The 14,689-nt window shown below is 37.6% G+C and overlaps 1 protein-coding gene across 1 annotated transcript in view; it reads right to left on the bottom strand.

Moving 5' to 3' along the window:
• The window catches only part of LOC115418697 (cadherin-2-like), a 168,001-nt gene that overhangs the window by 64,424 nt on the left and 88,888 nt on the right, over positions 1–14,689 (bottom strand). Inside the window, exons 4-5 of the mRNA XM_030133247.1 lie at positions 10,612–10,785; positions 5,169–5,324 (exon numbers count right to left, since the gene is read on the bottom strand). Coding sequence (XP_029989107.1) covers positions 5,169–5,324; positions 10,612–10,785 — 330 coding nt within the window. The remainder of the gene's footprint in view (positions 1–5,168; positions 5,325–10,611; positions 10,786–14,689) is intronic.

Below are 14,689 nucleotides of genomic sequence, written 5' to 3'. Positions count from 1 at the left end.
TGTTTGGCAGATACAAACAGCACAGAAGACCACAGACACAAGTGGGACAGTGCTGGGTGGATAACGTGTTCAGGGCTAATTAATAATTTATTGATACTTCCATCACTACTGTTGTTGCAGCCATCTTGAATTTTGAAATCAGAGTTGATTAAATTCTTCCAACTCTTTTCTTTTTCCTCAATTTCGTTGTACTTGTACAATGACAATAAAGGGATTCTGATTTTCTCGCTTCCAACCCTTGAAATGTGGGAAATTTCTACTTCAAGTTCCAAATCAATGCTCCACTTCTATTATGTAGCCTAAATATCTTGCTAGCACTAAATAAAGCTGATTTAGCAATGAAGCTTAACTTCATTCACAACACTTGCCATTATTTGCTGTTAAACCTACCTGAAACACACATACCTATATACATAAGTTACTTATGTTGTCATACTGTAGTTCAGGGGTCACCAACCCTGGTCCTTGAGAGCTACTATCCTGCATGCTTTAAATGTATCCCTCTTCCAACACACCTGATTGAAACGATAAGCCTATCATTAAGCTCTGCAGAAGCCTGATAATGACTGTCAGGTGTGCTGTAGTTAGAGGTGGCATTAAATTAACTTTTACATTTAACAAGGTAGTGCCCGATAGATTTTTGGTCACTTTATTATCTGTCTATTATCTTTATTATCTATTATCAATTAATAATTTAGTACGGAAATTCAATCTCTAATACACTAATACACACATATCTTGCATTAGCAATTAGCTAAAGTCAGCTTATTGTCAGTTTTGCCATTTGTATATTGTGTATAGAAAACTGAAATTACAAAACTCTAAGGCCTCACAGTGCAAAATGAACATAGTAGAAAGAATACAAACAAGTGGTGACAGGCACAACAAACCCCGCCCCTCACACATATTGTTTTGGCATCGATCCAGCTGATGTCATCATGTCTATGCGTGTGCTAATATCTGCATATCAACTGCCTCTACATATGTGCCAAGTTTGAAGTAAATTGAAACAAAATTGCTGTTTTTATAGACATTTGAAATGTGGCCCATTATAAGTAAATGGGAGAAAAAAAAGATTTGAAAAATTCATTAAAAATTTGAACTTTGACCTGCTTTTCCAAAAATATAACCACATCTATTCTGGATCAATGACAATCTGTAAACCAAATTTGTTATGAATTCAACCAAAAGTTTTGCTGCTACAGACATTTGAAATTTTGACTATTATAAATGAATGGGGGAAAAAAAAAGATTTTAAAAATGCATAAAACATTTGAACTTTGACCTACTTTTCCCAAAATATTACAGATTTATTCTGGGTTACTGGCATTCTATAAACCCAATTTGGTATCACTTCAACCAATAGTTTTGCTGTTACAGTGTTAACAAACTAACAAATAAACAAAAAACCGAACCAAAAACAATGCCCCTTGCCTTCCCTTCGGGGGGCGGGGTAAAAATAGAAAAAAAAAGAATAGAATATAACTATGCTATAAACAACAAATAATATAACTATAAACATAGAATATAACAATAAGCAGCAGGAGGTTGAGGAGACAATAAAAAGACAATAAAGGTGCAACAGTGAAGTTAAACAGATGAGGTATGGGTAATAAAAGTTATTGAATTAGCATTAGCATGTAGCACACATTAGGTGCAGTGAGCTGTGACCAAGTCCAGATCTTCATCATCTCTCTGGTCAGGGGTGCTGACAGGTAAAGTCAAGACAGAAAGTGTCAAGAGCACAGGTGTCAAACATGCAGCCCGGGGGCCAAAACTGGCCCACCAAAGGGTGCAGTCTGGCCCGACGGATGAATTTGTAAAATACAAAAAATACACTGAAGATATTAACAATCAAGGATGTTCAAATCAGTTTAGGTCGATTCAATCTAATGTGGGTCAGACCAGTAAAATACTGTTATAATAAACTATAAATAATGAAAAATGCAAACTTTTTTCTTGGTTTTAGTGTAAAAAAAAAAAAAAAGTTAAATTACACAAAAATGTTGAGATTTACAAACAAGCCTTTTACAAAAAATGTGAAAAACCTGAACAAATATGAACAACCTGAAATGTCTTAAGAAAAGTATATGGAATTTTAACAATATTCTGCCTGTTATTAAATGTTTTGTGTATTTTTAGATCCACTGTGATCTGCAAGTTGTGATGCATATATCTAAATGATAAACTAAGGCGTAACATTGTTAAAATTGCACTTATTTTTCTTCAGAATTTTCAGGTTGTTCATATTTGTTCATGTTATGTTCAAGTACAGTTCATAGATGTAAACATTTCCATTACAGAATTTTACTTTTTTCACTCAAAAACAGAGAAAAAAACTTAGGAGTTGACATTGTTTATCAGTTCTTATCCTATTATTTATATTATTTTATTGGTCTGGCCCACTTTATATCATATTAAGCTGCATGTGGCCCCTGAACTAAAATGAGTTTGACATCCCTGGTCTAGAGCGACTGTGAAACTAACCCAGACCCTTCTATCTAACCCCTACACCACCAATTTTAATACACTACAGTCTGAGAGTATGTCAGACTTCTGCATCTGATCTGTGCTTGTGTTTTTGGGCTGTAACAAATCTAACCCATGATGCTCAGAAATTGGGTAGGAGGTTAAATACATAATTTCAGATCTTTAATTACCATTTGCTGAGCAGAATCCATGATGTAATTCTACTGATTTACATGGAAGCTTACAAAAGTGTCATAACTCAACCACAATGGCATCAAACAGTGTCAGGTTCATTTCTATTCTATGTAGTCTTTTGGACTGAGAGGAGAAAGCTGCAGAAGAACATTATGGAAAAAGCAACAACAATAGAAGCGAGCCACATTTTCTATATGGTTCAAATGTTCAATGGTCTTGATAGAAGACGATCATCTGGGAGCCAGAATAAATCTGAGAGCCCATGTTTTATTTGCTCTGGCAGCTTTCATCTGGTACCCCTCCTGCTCAAACAGATTTCCACCCAACCAAGCCTGTAGCAGTCCAATCACAACCGTTTATGATATTTGGCGGGTATGATACAATGGCTGACAGGGGAGCGGAGCGTTGTCGACTTCTGCAAACAACTAAGATGGCTGCGGCTGATGGCAGCGGAGAGAAAACAGGCTCTCGACGTTAAAATGTAATAGTAGGAGCAAGTCAGAATGGATGCTCAATCTGTCGAAACATTAGCGATGATAGTCTCACAATAGCTCTATTAATGAAGCTGATGATGAAGTTTGTTCATAGAGATATATGTGTGCAAGGTGGATGTGGCTTTAGAGATTGTTGTTTTTTTCTATTCTTTTTTATGTTTATGTGAGAAACAGATTATTAAATTCACTGATCTGGATGGTGGAATTGCTCTAAACCAAGAAACAGCTGATCTTATAGGCTTTGTTGAGAATGAAGATGCATTTGCTGTACTTTTAACAGGATTTTAGAAGTTACCAAATGCTCAAATGTCACATACCTGGAGAAAATACTCAATGGAAATGAAAAAATAATTGATATATACTTATTCTTATTTAAATAAAGTTCTGTAAATGCCAGGTTAGTCAACTCTGGAATTCTATACTGACAAGAATTGACATCGTTCAGCTAAGACAGTGTACCCACTGTTTGTCTGTGCAAACATATAATCTAGCTGTACTCCTCACTTCTCTCTATAACTACTGTGTTTTATTACAGACTGGTGGATGTTTCGTTTTCCGCGGAACCCTTCTGCCACCATTCTACATGGAAAAAGTGAGGCCACCTAACTGAATTCATTCTGCAGAATCCTCTTTCTTCAAAAATCTCTCGAGTGAATTGTGTAACTCTCCTCAGAGCGCCTAATATGCTCTCTCTCTATCTTTCAATTTAAATTTTTTCCAGCTTTTTCAACTTTCTTTGAGTTCCTCACTTATGTATAACTTCATGGACATGACCAAGTGTGAAAAGGGAAAGCGTCAGGAAAATGAATGAATGGAAATGTAATCTACGAGAAGTATTTCTATAGCTGACTGGCCCGGATTAAGTGTTCACCTTTGCTTGATCCAGGATGAATTTTAATGATATAGTGGCTTATTCTATTTTCCACTTTCTTATAGTTTGATCATTGAACCGTTTGAGTGGTTGGCTGCTATTTGCTCTTATCATTGATTAATTATTTACAGAATAAAACTACTTGAACTTTTCTCCCACATAAACCAGGCCTTTTAGGCTTCAATTAAAGTCATGTTTTTACTGATTTACTTAAAGTTTTGCGTCTCCCATATGTGGAAAAAAAATACTGTCAACAACTACAATCCAGTTGCTTTTAAGGGATTCTGTTTAAGATAATGTAATTCCTAAATGGTCCATGCTTCATTTCAAGTCAACTGTGGCAGTTTACAGAGCAAAATTACAACTTTTGCGTTCCTTTCCAAATACTTATGGACCTGAGTGTAGATGTTTCCAATCAAAATTAAATCTAATGTATGCATATTGGCCTGTTCTTCACTTAAAACCCAGACACTAAACAAGCCCTGTCCCTCATATGAAATGGATGGATGTTAAAAAAAAAAAAAATAATAATAATAATAATAATATTTTTTTTATTTGTTAGCGCTTTTCACAAAACCCAAGGACACTGTAAAGCAAAGGATAAAATAAATATAAAGGAAAAACTAGTGCAAGAAATGTAGTATGTGGTAGATGTAAGGGAGTTATTAGGAAATCTTGAACAGATAAGTCTCAAGTCTGGACTTGAGATGGAAAGAGAGTCACTATTATGGATGGATGGTGACAGAGAGTTCCAGATAAGTGGAACAGAGCGACTGAAGGCTCTGCTTCCCATGGTGCTGAGGGGGGCAGGGGGCACAGTGAGGTGGATGGAGGAGGAGGACCACAGGGAACGGGCTGGAGTGGCGATATGGAGGAGATGTGACAGGTGTTGAGGAGCGAAATTGTGGATGGTTTTGAAAGTAAACAGGAGTATAAATTTAATTCTTTGTTTTATCGGGAGTTCCTGGAGCATGGGGGTGACGTGGTGGAAGGGGGGGGTTTGGTGATGATACGGGCGGCAGAGTGGTGAACCAGTTTGAAAAGGTTATAAACAATTTAACATTACTTTTTGACTTGTATGCACCACTTTTACACTCGAATGCTACATATTTGCTGTGATGTTCACTGCAGAGGCTTACGTGAAAATTGGAGATGTGCTCTCGGTCCAGAGGCTTGGTGACAGACAACTGGCCAGAGATGGGATTGATGATGAAGATACCAGTTGGAGGCTGGTCGGCGCCGGGGCCTGTCACACTGTAACGCAGCATCCGGTTCTTATCCCGGTCCGAGCGGATCTGAAAGACGAAGGGGAGGGAAGAAAATAAAAGGCGTTTTATAGTTAAATTAGAATAAACAGCAAAACTGAAACATCACAAAAACTCTGTTATCAATTTGCGTCCTAATCTTTTCCTTCACTGCAATTCTAAGGGCAGGTTTGGAGTCTAATCTTGAACAATGTGCCAGGAAAAACAGTTCCAAAATGGCACCAACATTTCACTCGCCTACAAACAAGAACCATTTACATAAGGAGCTGGAGACAGGACTACCATGACAAAGGTTGAACAATGGTGGCTCTGGCTTATGGAGAAGCATTTTTTATAAGGTCTGTGAGTTGAATCAAGTCCAACCCAGAACAAGCACCTGGTTTGCATAGTTGTAAAAGGTCAGGGTTCCTACACATTTGAAATTTCAAAATTCCGTATTTTTTCCAGACCCTAATTTCCAGATGTCTTGGAATAAAAATTCCAACCAGCCAATGAGTCTTTATATTTGGGATTTATGAGCCAGTCATCAGAGAATTTACATCTACCCATTATGAGTTCTGCCAATGCTCATCCAAGGTATGTTGAATAGCTCACTCACTAACAGTGTGTGGACATCACCCGTCCGTCAAAGAAGCAGTGACACTTGACGACACCTGGGCAGGCCTTAAAATGGGTTGGAGGAGGATGAGAGCAGAAGGATGGGCATTCAACCTGTCAATCTGCCCAAATGTTTTCTGGGACGTGTAGCCTACTGTATGTGCTCTCACACAAACATTTTAGGTGCGCTAGCAAGCGCCTTAAAAAAACAGATCTATCAATTTCAAGAATAATTATAGAAAAATTACAGTATTGCTCTGAACTGCTCTAAAATATCACAGTAACCTCATGTATTTCTCTACTGATGAAGCTTGTCTCCCAGTAAACCTATGGACACCAGTACTGATAAGATTCTGGGTCAGTTCTGCTCACTGCAGAAGATCTTGTGGCTACAGAAACTCAGACCTTCCACTCCAATAGATATGCGTCTAAAACAACAGTCATGACACTTTGCGTAGCACATCCCAGCGACAAGATGTGGACTGATGGTTGGCAAGCCACGTCAATAGATGAGGTCCAATCAGAAGACGGAGTCAGATGATGTTGCAAAAAGTCCAACCTATTGTTCGGGGTGGAGTCCAAGAAGATAATTGTCAATCGGACCCGGAATTCAGGGCTCCTTGACTTGAGTTCCTGAGGGAGCTCTTGTCCAGAGAGAGCAGTGCTGGCTTTTGTATTTCACATGTGATTAGTTCTTAAACTGAGACCAAGTGCATCCTGAACTTGTCTTTGGAGCTTCCAATCAACAAACACGAAAAATCCTTTTTTTGATATTCATAATTTTATGTTTTGGAAAATAGAACAGTCTTGCAAACATGAATATTTTTCCATACATTTGTTTCCATTTTCCATACTTTTCCAGACCTGGAAATGTATAAAATCAAACTCCATACTTCCGATGCGTTCCATACTTGTGTAGGAACCCTGGTATATGTCACTTCCAGCATTTTGGAGATATTTCCTGCCATTGCAAATGACGATCTATTTAAAGGTAAAAGTCTGAAAAAATCCAGCCAAACTTTCTGGGTTTGACCTGGATGTGTCTGGCATGTCAGTAAGACTTTACGCTCATACAGACACCACTAAGCAAATGCTTGAGGCTGCTGCTGTGTAACTACAGAACATCTGATTTGAGCTGAAGTTGAAATAAGCTGTGATATCTGGTACACCATTAATATCCTCCACGCTGTCCATGTGATCAAAACAAAGAAAACAAAAAAGGTAGCGTTCGGAAGACAGGTCTCGACACCCACATGGACGTGTTTACAAACCACAAGAAAGACAGCATGGAAAACAGAGGCGCAAAATGCAAATCAGACACCTTTAACAACACATGTCGAGTCTGAACACCTCTTGTATCAACCTACGTAAAATGGAATTGAATAGGATACTATATGTGGAAGTGTTTATGCCTTTGTTCATGCGAATAGACGTACTTACATTTCAAAATTAATAAAAAGACTTCCAGAAGAGAAACTGAAATTAGGTAGATTAAGTGCTAAGAAAATCAATAGATTCTGAATGTATGTTCGTGTCATTTCTAAAGCCTCAATTTCATGGTAATTTTTTCTTTTTTTTTCTTTTTTAATAACAGAGGAACCAACATCAGTTTATTTTCTTATCAAAGTAATCAAAGGTTTTGTGTGTTACTAATGTGCTGATCATGGAAAATTTCAGTTTCACACAAAGGCTTGTGATCTGAAGTAAGTAAAACTAACTTAAAAAAAAAAAAAAAATAGAGAAGTATATATTTTTAGCAGGGCTAAATAAAACTGTTTCCTCATATCAGTATTTCTGTACCTACTTATTAAATTTAACAAATGAAAAATTTAATTAAACTTCATCTAGACTGCTTGCCTGCACTTACTTATGTTCTTTTTTAAGTGAAAGCCAGAAGAGCCTCAAAAGTTTTATTATCAAATAGTTTTAATTATTAGTGTTTCCCAATAATTTTAGTGTAGAACACATTTTCAGAGGCCGGTGCAGCCTCCAGGGACAGCAAAAAATCATGATCACTATTCGACTTTGCAGTTTTTTCCTATTTGCTGACAGTGAGAGATGATGTCCATGTCGAGTGTTTTTCTGACCAACATTTTTATTTATTTATTTTTTTCAGTTCCCATTAAGGAGGGAGTGTATGTGCAATATGATGTGGGAAAAAATGTTTAGCTGGGAGTCTTTTTTTTCACAAGCAGTCCATCTCTTGGCACGGCTACTCTGAGTGCTTCCCAGAAAAATGCTAGTTTAGTCACTGTCAGTCCTTTTCAAGCGACCAATTAGATGAGGCGCCGCTGGTCACCCTAGTAACAAGAGAAACTGAGTAGATGCTTGTCCTGGCCGTATCCATCTATCCGGAACATAGAAATGATCACAACAGAGACAGAGGAACCCATTTGTGGGAGCAGATAGCCACTGAATACTGCTTTTGAGTGTTTTGTTGTGTTTTTGTCGACCTATGCATTTGTATGCTAGTCTATCGCACAACAGTGGTCAAAATGGCTACATGTTGTCATAGAAACAATGCCTAAGAGCAGTGTGGTTATTTTTTCAATTTAGGCTTTATGTCAATTGGCCTGACAGCACTTTTCTGCTAGAAAAAAACAAAAACAAAACACACACAATGTGGATATAGGCCCTTAGAAAAGCATAGAAAAATCAGTTGACTGAAGCTTTAATGCTGTTAAAAGCTTTTTATCAAAAGTAAAAGCTCAAAAACCTGCTCATGCATCTACCTCTAGACAGTTTGCCTACTCTCCTTGCTGGTCCACTGGTCTAAACTACAATTCACTCAAAGCTGAGATTTATACTTCACCCACCAATTAAAAAGGAGAAAAAGAAGAAGAAGATGAATTTGGAAAAAAAAAAAAACTTTACATTTTCTCTATGGTCGTGCATGGTTTGCTCCCTGACAGGCTTCTCAGACCTCTCAGGTCATCTGGTTCTGGCCTTTTGGTTGACGTTAAGGTTAAATGCACACTTGATGAAGTTGCCACTAGTTGTTCTGCTCCCAATGGCTGGAATTACAGTAAAGGCCGACTGATTAATCTGCACTGACAGATGCTTTACAACCTATCAGTATCTGTAGAAATAGAGAGCTGAAGTCCAGCTCCTTCCAATGTGTCCTATGGGATCTGACTTTGGAAAAGTATAAGTGAATATTTCACCTCAAACTTCAAAAGTAAGGTTAACCCATAAAGACCCAAACAGCCACTGGTGACCAAAACCATCTACTGATATAAAATGTTTAATACCTATTGATCTACTATCCACTATACCAAGACATGTTAATAATTGGTGTAAAATGCAGTTTATCATCTTTTCGTGGTCATCAGATATGACCCATTTGGACGCTCAGAGGCTCCATAGTGATCGTGGAAACACCGTCATCTTCTACAACACTGATTCACCAGTAAAGCCTATGGGGTTATATCAATAGCTGGGTTTCCATTACAGTTTTCCGCAAAATCAAAGCAATATTTCTACAATTTTAACAAGGTATAATTGCTACTTGTAGGTGTTTCCATTGAAGAGGGTTTGGGTTCTGATGTGTGATTCTAGATGACAGTTTCCATGTTCACTACGAAGCCTCTGAACGTCCAAATGGGTCATATCTAATGACCATGAAAAGATGACAAACTGCATTTTACATCAATTATTTACATGTATTGATAGGATTAGTCGATCAGCAGGTATTAAACAGTTTAGATAACTATGCTTTTGACCACCAGTGGATACTTTGGGTCTTTATTGGTTAATAATTAGTACAACGTGTCCAGTTTCTTATAAAGTTCATCTCTGCATTTACCCTGTTTTCATCACCATATATGCATTTATGTGAATTTTGCATTTTGGCAGTAGAAAAACAACAGATTGATTGAAATAAGAATAGATTGGCCACAGGGATGCTCTACTCTATCATTGACCCATTAGTCGTTACTATACTGAAATGTGCCAATACGGCTTGTGTGCAAATATGCTAATCACGATCAATATCTCATTTTAACACTTAGTATCTTGATGATACGAATACTAAACTATACACATGGATCACAGCGGACCCTCCAGTTGATCCATAATGTAGCCCGTACAGCAGACTTCTGATGGCCCTACACAATTTGTCTAATTTGTTCACTCTAAGCTAGTTAACTGACATAATTCGGAGATCTTTTTTGCGACATTTCAAAAGTTTGTTTCGAAGTTGATTGACAATGCTATGGAACAATGGGAGCTACTGCAGTCTAAAAATGTGAGGACTGATGAGGAGATCGAATTAATCTTGATTTCTGTGACCTCTCCTTCTATTCTGTTTATTCCAAACACATGTAACATAGCCTACAATGACAGTTTGACAACAGCACAGTTTATTGTTTCTTAATCAGTTGATGGCAACATGCCTAATTCACTTTTCCTTTAATTGTCTGCAGCCTTTAAAAAAGTTTCTTTAAAATTCGCCTGAGAATGATAATGAAACACAGCTCATATGTCTCAGTGTTTAGATGTAAAAACAGCACAAAACTATTACTTTCTCTATGCATAATTACTTCCCTTTTAAATTACATCTGATTGTTTTAATTATATGGTGGCGTTGTCTTTGTCTGTGCCTGTTTTATTTGTTCTGCTGTGGACCAGATGAAAGATTTCATCTGAATGTGTGTTTTCTTTCTGGTGAGTAAAGGCTCTCAGCTACAGTGAGGATGCTTCAGTGTGTGTGTTGTCTTACTCTGACGAGGTCCTCGGGGAACTGTCCTCGTGAGTTTTCAGGGACGTTGATAGGCGGAATGACCCAGTCCCTCTTCACTCGCCTCAGAGAGCCATCACCCCTGACAACCACGCTGCGCCATGGAAACAAGATTTCTGGTACCCGCTGAGTCAGTGTTGCATCACTGGGCTTTACCTGCAGAGACAGTAAACAAGCAGTGTGTACTGGGCCAACTCACAGACTTTCACACAGTCGCAACACAAAGACCCACACACAGGCGGCATGCTGGGAAGGCCTGGTGACTCAGGGTATTTCTGACCTCATTCCAGTGGCCAGGATTAATGCTCTCATTATAGTCCGTCTGATAAATGACCACCACCTGTCACTGTGTGTGTGGTTGTGTATCGCTGCGGATCTGCATGACTGGTCACTGAGCAAACAGCGCAGCACTCAATGGGAGACGCTGATGGGAAAGAAGAGGAGTTTGTCATTCTTTCTGCCATCCCACAATTCCCTGCTGCCTGATCCGCTCCTGACCTAAGAGCTGGGATGAGAGTGTTAAGCTGTAAATACGACCTTAATGTTTAATATTCAGTAAAACTACATCTATGAAAGAAGCAAAGCGCTCAAAGGAGGCTAAGATTCTGTTAGAGTTTGTGTGTCTTTCAGCAGGATTACACAAAAACTACAGCACTGATTTCAATGAAACTGAAAACTCATTTAGTTGAAGCTATTGCGCTGTGGAGCGGATCCAGAAACAGCAGATTCGAATTTTTCCAACGTTGCAAGGTAGACTGTTTTGTTAAATTACATGATTGTGGCGCCTTGGTGGAGGTAAACGCTCTACTGAGTTCACCTCTGGTTTATTCAGTAAAAGCATGTAATGAATACAGTGTAATTTATGCAAAAATTAAAATGTTAGGAAGGTTCAGCATCAACTTTAAATGAGTGAAATAAAATCAAATGTGCGAAATTGCTTGATTACTGGGTGACTGTTATAATAATGTATTATTTGTTTCAGTCAATTTTTGAGCAAAAATTTAACCAGTTCCAGCTTCTGAAATGTGAGGCATTTCTGTGTGACTTGTTTTATTCATTAGATTATTTTTATTTATTTATTTAATTTATTTATTAATTTTTCTCTTTAAAGCATACATTAACCTTCAGTTTTGACTCGTTTTTCTCTTATGAACACCATAAATAGAAAAAATTTGAATAAAACCCGAATTAAAAATGAAGTTCATGTCCATCATGAGTCTGATGGGATGTGCATCTTAAAGCATTTCCAATGATCTAATACATTAAAGACACACATGAAACAACTACCACTGTAATATGATTCAGTCCTATTATGATTCAATATAATGCAATTTAATGCAATACAATCCAATACAAAGAATACGATGCTGTGTAATTAAATATAACACAGATGGTTTGATTGGATTACTCTGGTGCCTCCTAAGCAGACAGCAATCCATAAATTAGTTAAAAACTTCAAATATTTCTGCAAACTTACTGCAACTCAGTAAGAATGTCATTCCTGCTGTTGTAATAAAAACAGCCCTCAGTTGAAAGCTGTATTAGTCAAGTGAAATTTAATACCTGAAATTATCCCAAATTAAAGTCACATTTCAAGATAACAGAGGGATATGACCCTTATTTCTAGTGTGGAAAACAGTCTAAATTCACCTGTGGATAAGAAGAGGGAAAAAAGCAGCAGCACAATATTAATACTAACCTATAGTTATTACAATTCCAATTTTTATTCACTTTTCAAAGCAGAGCAGCATGCATAGAGCAGATACAGTACACAACTTTTACAAGGAACAGTAGACAGCCATCCCTTAACACTAAAATAAGACAAAACAATGGACATGAAAGATAAGAAAAATAAAAGTCAGTCAATTTTTTCCATCCTAGTTTAAATATAAATGAACGTGTAACCAAAACTGATTAAATGCTTGGGCTGCACAATATTGGAAAAAACTGACCTTGCGATTTTTTTTAACCCTGCGATATATATTGCGATATGAAAAAATACCCAGGAGGATATAATAGCTGTGTGGTCCCGACGTAAATGGTCAAACTAATTAGTTGTGTTTCCTCTCGTTGTAGCGACAGGTAGAAGGCACCATCAACACAGAATACGTTTCAATATCATCCTTCTTTTAGCCGAAGTAATTCCAGATAACTGATGTTGCTTTTCTTTCTTTTCTTTGTTTTTGGTGATTTTTTCTTGTTCTTTGCTCATTTTTCTATGTTGATACCAGCGACTCACTGCATGTGCAGGGGGCGTGGCCTGCTTGGACAAACTGATTAAGAACAATTGTGATTGGTGGATTGCTGTGCCTAGTGTGTGTCATGTACCCAGGTTGAAATTAGATGAGAACACATTTAGTTCATTTGCCTCCTACATTGCAGGACCTGCGATGTGACTATTGTGCACACGTACATTGCATTGATGATGCTCCAACGATATATTGTGCAGCTCTATCCCACACCCCATACGCTTTCTCTTTACAGTCAATTCTCAATACTACCCTACAGTTTATATTATTGAGTCACAACTCAAACTCTTTACAGATATATAAATATATATTTACTTTCTTAGTTTTGTTTTGTTTGGGGTTTGTGTTTTTGTTTTCAATTTACACATTTTGCTGGTTCACAGGGCAAAGATGCAGCCAAATTCACATCAAAATAATACAAACAAATGTAAAGAGAGTGAAAGTGACAGAGCAGGGCATTCTGAAGAGGAGTAGTTTGTATGGAAGTGTAAAATAAAATAAGAAAAAAAAAGACATTTACAGCGACAGGTTTTGACAGTACTTTTATAGTATCTTTACTGATACAAAACCAGTCAAATTGCTGTGATAGCTAACTACTGAATACTCTGTTGTATAGCCTGATATTTAAGAATGCATCCTGTTGTGAAATCATCTAAATTAGCTGATTTCCACCACTGAAGTCTGTTTGAGAAAAGGTTTGATTTTCTCTGTGTCTGTGCTTTATCCACTTGATTATTTCTTGTTTATTTCACAAAACGTGAATGAGTCAGATGATGAGTCAACAAAGACACTTCCTGTTCTGTAAAAGAGGTGTTCTTGTAAGGTGACCCTTTGTGATCTGTCATCCAAAGAGTGATTTTACTGACGTTTTTTGGAGCTTGGTGGGCTGTAAATGTGACGCCTGTTTGTCTCGCTCTTCGGTTTCATTTGATAACAGGCGTCGTCGTGCCTCTCCTCTCAGCTGAAGGGCACAGTGCTGACACTGCTCCCCTGGCAAATGACTGGCTGTTAACTGCCACGGCTTCTCCTCTAGAGTTTTCCTTATGAAGGATTGTTGACAGCTTCTTTCACTTGCTGTGATTCTCCTCCTCGCCAATTGCAGTGAGCGATGCTGATAGCAGCTAAAGCATATGGCAGCCGGCTATTTCTGGTCTGTGTTTAGAAGAACAGCCAATCAAGGCCACTGTCTCGTCTAAATACATGCAGAGGGCCTTATTATCGCTGTTGTACATGAAAGAAACTAACAGATGGCTGTTTGACTCGCTTTGTCTCTGCAATCAGCACTTGGCCAACCTCAGACGCCTGCTGGGCTGCAAAAGCTGTGATTTTATATGTGCACATAGTTCATCCAACATTACACAAACTCAGAGAGAGATATTACGGCTCGTCATGCTCATGCCGTTTCATGATTCCGGTTGTCAAAAATTACAGTTCTCTGTCAGCGCATCTTCATACAAGATGCCAGTCTGATCCAGGTGTTCGTGTTAACGGGATGTAGTGGTGTTAATGAATTTATGTCCAAAATTTTTAACAACTCAGAGGCGGCAGGTTTGTGTGCGCTCCAAAATCACTCCAACAGATTTAAGAGAAGACTCAATGCTAATAAAGTAATAATAAATAATAATGAACAGCTTGATGAACATGATCTTTTGCATATTGTTGATATATCAGTAGGTTTGTCTTGTACACTATGAATTCACTGGTGAGTAAATTGTGGCTGAAAATTATAAAGAATACTATACATAATATATATTTCTTTTTTATTTTTTCAATGTTTTTTTTTTTTGGAAATAATAAGAACTGATATCTAA

Source organism: Sphaeramia orbicularis, chromosome 4 (assembly GCF_902148855.1).
Source record: "Sphaeramia orbicularis chromosome 4, fSphaOr1.1, whole genome shotgun sequence".
Lineage (NCBI taxonomy): Eukaryota > Metazoa > Chordata > Actinopteri > Kurtiformes > Apogonidae > Sphaeramia > Sphaeramia orbicularis.
This window is presented reverse-complemented; position numbering and strand designations above follow the sequence as displayed.